Source organism: Lepidochelys kempii, chromosome 9, assembly GCF_965140265.1.
Source record: "Lepidochelys kempii isolate rLepKem1 chromosome 9, rLepKem1.hap2, whole genome shotgun sequence".
Lineage (NCBI taxonomy): Eukaryota > Metazoa > Chordata > Testudines > Cheloniidae > Lepidochelys > Lepidochelys kempii.
Genome location: NC_133264.1, coordinates 90,822,065 through 90,828,064, shown reverse-complemented (window position 1 = coordinate 90,828,064; position 6,000 = coordinate 90,822,065). Strand labels below are relative to the sequence as shown.

At 38.2% G+C, this 6,000-nt stretch overlaps 1 protein-coding gene across 3 annotated transcripts in view; it reads right to left on the bottom strand.

Annotated features, from left to right (window-relative positions):
• Positions 1–1,091: 1,091 nt before the first annotated feature.
• NRK (Nik related kinase) overlaps positions 1,092–6,000 on the bottom strand; it is a 121,782-nt gene continuing 116,873 nt past the window's right edge. For 2 of the 3 annotated variants that reach the window (XM_073358334.1, XM_073358336.1), the window contains 2 exons: positions 5,735–5,874; positions 1,092–4,921 (listed from right to left, as the gene is read on the bottom strand). In XM_073358334.1, the coding sequence (XP_073214435.1) occupies positions 4,838–4,921; positions 5,735–5,874 (224 nt within the window). In that variant the 3' untranslated portion in view covers positions 1,092–4,837. Of the gene's footprint in view, positions 4,922–5,734; positions 5,875–6,000 lie in introns of those variants that run through there. The other variant, XM_073358335.1, reaches the window with a different exon arrangement.

Sequence of the window (6,000 nt, the reverse complement as noted above, 5' to 3'; positions counted from 1 at the left end):
TGAAATGAGTTGACCAAGGTGACAAACAGTCAGTGACAAAGCTAGGACTAGAACACAGATTTCTTACCTCCCAGTACATGCTAAAACCATTTCTAATTTTGTGGAGCAAACAAACAAAAAGCACAGCGAATAAATTATTGTCTCTGAATGCAGTCAGCCCACAGGTAGAATTGTATGGACACTCAGCCTGATTCTACTTTCACTTATGCTGCGGTAATTCAGGTGTAACTCCATTTAAATCAGTTGGGTTGGAGACCCCTGTGTTTATAAGCTGCATGAGACACTGCCTGGAAACAGCGTTCTGTGCAGTAAATAGAGGGTGAGTGGCAAGGGTAGCTTTTGATTTCTTATGGCTAGCTTCAAACAGATGGGTTGACAGATGTTTATGGTGCAGTCCCTGCTCAAAAACACAAGAAGGCATGTGCTGTGCTAGTCAGAGAAGCACATTCAAAATAGGAGGACAAAGCTCGATGAAAGGCCAATTGCCTTTGTTTTTACACTTAAGGTAAAAGCATGACTCCATTGATTTCAAGGGGAGGGGGATCAGGCTTTCACCTTTATGCCCTTCAGCCTTTAAGTGGTATTGTCACAGCAGGTTACCACGAACTGTACTGTAATGTGTGACAATGAATTTTACAGGATGTAACAGAGAAGACAATACTCTGAATCTCAAAGAAATGTGATGAAGACGGATACATTGGCATTAATAATTCTAGCCACCCATAAAAGCAGAAACCAATTTTTGTACAGTATTAACGTTTCCATGCTGTACCATCGTCTGGAGGGAAACTCTAGTTCCATCTTCTCTGAGGTTTGAGAGCGAGTTTGTGTAGCTGCTTCGTGGCACATAGCAATGTGCAAAGTGTCACTGTTACCAAAGTTCTGTGTAGTCTAGGCTCGCACTTCATTGCCCAGACACCTTTTCCCATTGTAAGCAAAATGTAAAATACGATTTCACTTTGTCTCTATAGGCAGATATAGACACACAGATCTAGACCTTTCTAGAGGTCTAAATATATAAAGAGATTGAAAGAAATACTTCAGTATGTTTTAATATCAGTCTACACCAATATAACAACTTCACAGTCACATTTGTTTTGTTTTTCTGTGTACTGTTTTATTATTGCTTTTTCAAATGTACAATTTGAACATAAGATAACAATGAAAAGAAAAAACCCACATACCCAATGTACAGTACATAGTCAGCTTGGTTGTTCCCAGTTTTTAAAGTCATGAGTCAGGGTATAAATTGAAGAATATGGTTTAAAATTTCTAAAATGTATACACTATAGTCACATAAAATAGTGCCTTGATGGCATATTAGCTCAGACTCCTGTATGCAAATATGAACATTGGCAACCCTATGTGTCGTAAGAAAACTGATGGCACAACTAGATTGCACAGCTTAATGTGTTGGCTATCTCCTCCTACAGTATTTTATTCATAACAAAATGATTACACAAAAGAAACAATCTAACAGCTCACTTCCTTGCTTTTAAGAATACAACTAATAAAATAAAGCAAATGACTAAATGAAGTTGGAGAAAAAACACAACTCTGAACAAAGTGAGTCTGACAATTAGATTTAGTCTGCATAGTTAAATTCATGGCATTAAAAATTACTTTGGGTCTCAAACTTTTCTCTCCAATCTCCTGAATCTTATTTGCTTTGAGCTTCAGCAGTTTTTCAGTATCTCCCTCCAAATAAACCCTTCCAACCACTGTGGATATCTCTTGATCATTAGACACTCTCCTCTCCTTAACTAACTCAAACCTCTCCAAACCTTCATATTTTAGCCACTTTTCTGGACATCTTCTATTTCCTCTCTTCAGCTACGTCTATTCACTTTCTTCAGCTACTTTCCCTTCTTCATTCTTCAATTAAGGCTCTGGACATCTTCACTCTCTATCCTTTTCAGCCACTCTAATCTTTTCTTTGGTCTTGATTGACCTCTTACACCTACATTTTCTCCATGCTACGCCTAGCTCTCATTATTAATTGGAATTCCACTTCTAAATCCCTTAAAAATGTTTCTCTCTTTGGGCCAGATTTTCTCCATATTGACATGGGTGCAACTCAGAGAGGAGAACCTGGCTGTTAATGTCTTCCACCACACATAGAAGAATTTGAACTAATGGAGTGGAGACAAAATGTGAGATTAAACACTTAATACAGCTATGGGCTCTCTCGCTCTCAAAAGATCAGCTTTTTTTTTCTTTTTGTATGGCTCTAAACAGGTTTACAGTAGGTCAACTCACTATCACATTTTTCTGTTACAATACATGTGAAAAAAGTTTAATCACATTTGCTTCTTTAATCTCATAGTATGGGCTGTTCCAAGCTCCCAGTGTTATGTGCTAAACTCTTTTGAATTAGTGCCTGGTGTCAGGAAAACCTGCCTCCTAACTCTGGGCACCAAGATGTTCAGAAATCACATGCCTCATGTAATGCAGAGACTGATATGATAAGCACACATTTTGAAGTATACAGGGCAGCCGGGATCACTGATTTGTGCAGGAGCAAGAGCATTTTAATAACAGGTTTTGCACACCCATGGGATACATGATGAAAGATGTCCTCTCTTCACAGTATTTCAGTTTTTTAAAAGACATGAAAAGTAAATGACATTTTTGACTTATTGCTGGTCTATTAGCCTGTAAATATATATTTCTTTTAACTTGCAGCTTTTTCTTTTTTTGTTTCTTTTCTTTTTTTGAAAGCTGAGCAAACGGAGTCCAATGTTCAGTGGCATAGAAGCCCAGGACCAATCATTTTTGTTATTGTTGCTATTTTGCTCATGCAATTATTATGGCCTCAATCCTGCAATTGACAGCAGACGGGTGGAGTGCTGTGCCCACACAGAGACCCCTTGATTTAAATGCAGCTGTGCCTGGGCACAGCCGTCCCAACTCACTGTGGATCAGAGCCTAAATTTGGGTGCACAATTGGCCATTTGGGTGTGCAGATGCCCTCCCAACTTTGACATGGCCTTGGTTTTGAACTCTTGTAAATCAATACCTACCTATTTGAGATGTGAATATTTAATGTTTAAAACTCCACTTTACAGTCTGAGTGGAACTAATCCTTACGAAATGAGCTGGATTGACAGCCATGGAGACTGCCATCCTCCAGTTAGCCAAAGAACATGGACAGCGGAAGTGCGCACACACCACGAGCACTATCCTGCCTGCCTGCCTCAGCCTTCGAGGGATCACCAGCAGTGGGTGAGAGTGGTGATCAGCCTCCAGGCCCATCTAGTTCTCTGCTGAGAGTACATAACAAGGTGCATATTATGGTGGTGGTTTTGCTACGTGAACACCTGTCACCGGGACCACTAACCTCATTGCACATAGGGTGCGGAAGAGCCGTCGGTTGCTAACAACTTTCATTTGGTCAATTTTCAATCATCGTAGAGGTAGAAGATCAGATATTGCAATACCACTTCCCCTTCCAGTCTCATACATTTCAAGTTAAAAATGGTAATAGTTTTAAAATACTGTAGCTAATGATTTCCTTTTTCTTTTTCCATACAGTTTGGTCTAGACTGAGATCTTGTGTATTGAGTTTATTATTATATATAGCCATACTTAGCTCTTTACATTTATATAGCCCTTGACATTTTCAAAGCACTGCACAAACATTAGCTAAGTAATGATTGTACATTTAAACCTTAACGTTTAACCCTAGCATGTCTCTGATATTAAGCCCCTGAGAACAGTGTTTTATGATAGAAATGAATGCCACTAGGGGGTGCAGATTTATTTTGAAGTAACTAGAATAGAAAGAGCGCCTGAAATTCAGTCTTTTATAATTACTTGGTTCTCTGGATATGTTTATAGCTGTATTAAGAATACTTTTGTTAACCATGCCATCCATTTTGGAAAGAGCGTATTTACAAGCCAACAAATGTAAGCCTGTTGTTGAATCAGCAGGAATGAGGAATCATGCAAAGACAGAGTCCCTGATCCTACACCCTTATTTATATACATGGATAGTCTCATTGAAATCAACTTACATGAGTAAGAGCTACTTGTATGAGTAAAACCTACATGATCAGGCCCATCATGCTTCATGTATATATGTTCGAACAAATTGCTATTTAAAATATTTTTACAAATACATTCTACAGTAACTGTGTCTAAGGGCTCAATCTTGTCCAGAGGCACACAAGGAGTCAGCCTTATGCGTTTTGTAAACTCCGTTACTGTACAGGTGCCTATGTATACAGTAGCTGACTCTACAAACTCTACAGTGATGCACACCCATGCTTCTCAAGGCAAATCCATCCCTAACTGTCCAAGTCTGCAACAGTAACTATTCACAAGGAGTTAATGCAGACTTGGACAATTGCCTTTGGGTGAACCTGTTAAAAGAAAAAAGTGAAACAAGCAAAAATAATTCAAAATCAGAGGAATTCCAGCTCATAACATATGTGTGTACTTTATACTATAAATCTACATATAGATATTGCTGTCCATAGAGAAAGACTCAAGTTCAAAATAATAAAATTACAATATTTGTGCAAAAGAAATTGTACGCTTTTCAGAGTACAAGCAACCTGCTATTTTGGCTACATTTTCCATGACAGTTGCTCTTTGCTACATTGTACATTCAGTCTTGGTTTGCACCATATTTTTAAAAGAGAGAACTAAACATATTTGCAATTGTTTGACAAGAGAATGGAATTCTTCCACAACTTGAGGAATATGAATTTTGATAAGTTAATGACCAGTTTCTTGTAGGTAAAAAGTGCAAATTTAAGTGTATAACCTTCCAGCATTTTACACTGCTTGTATCTACTGGGAACCTTCAAAACATCCTTCAGTCTGATGGGATTTACCAGTTGAATAGGACGTTTTGTCCAAGTGTCATAAAGTAAATTTGACTGCTGCCTCCAGATTGTACAGATGCAAAGAATACCTTGAAAAGGACAAAGAATAGACCGCTGTAAGTTTACATGTATGAGAATATTTTAAACATATTTGAAAGCAGAGAGAAATACAATTCAGAACACTATGACATATAAATCACAATTCAATTTTAATCCCATTGGTAACATTTGCTTAGAAAAATGAAGTGTTAATGCTTGCAAGTATACATTCTGGCAATAAGTTATAGTGTATACATTTTCTACCAGAAAAGAAATCAGAGCCTATTTTCAAACAATGAGGTAAACTAAACAGTTTCTGGTTACAGTATTCTAAACACACCAATGGTCTAGAACAAGCTACAGTGAATATTTACAAATCATTACCATACATATGTGACAAAATGCACTCATACTGGTGGCATCTCAAATATTGGTGTGTGATACTTTGCTCAAGGCTGCTCTAAATCATACCTGGTTGCAACAGTTCTTAAGAGACTTTTGTAGCCAGAGATTACTGGAGTGCAGATGCATGCTAGCCACACCCCCAACATATTCTCTATGCTGAAGCCAGACCACTGGGGGATTCGCCAACAGGTTGGTTAAACTGATTTTCCGTCTGCAGCACAAAGCAGGTGGAAGAGGTGGCTAGGATCTGGCTGTCTTCAGTGGGGCTCTGCAAAGGTGCAGGATTCCTCCCACAAAGCGTAGTTTGTGGGATCAGTGCCAAAGTCTGCTTTTAATTGAGTGGTAAGTACTATGCACTATAATAAAACGCTAAATAAAAATTAAATGGCCTCAACTTTTTTCATATTCAACTGTAAAACCATATTTGTTAAATCACTATAATTGAGTCACGTGTGTACCTTGTCATTTCTTTCACATAGAAATTTTAGCTTCTGTGCTTTCTTGTGCATAAATACACCTTCCAAATTTCCTGTTTCCACGGAACGCAGTTCGATAGCCTTCTCTCCCCAACCCATGACCTGGTTAGACTGCAGATAAGCTAAACAAAAAAGTCAGATTTGATAATTAGAAAAACACAAGGGAGCCTGAAATATTCATCTGTTAGTAGTAAGTTGGCAGCTCCGTGTCCCCACCCCAGTAACATAAAGATTGTATAACTGAACCA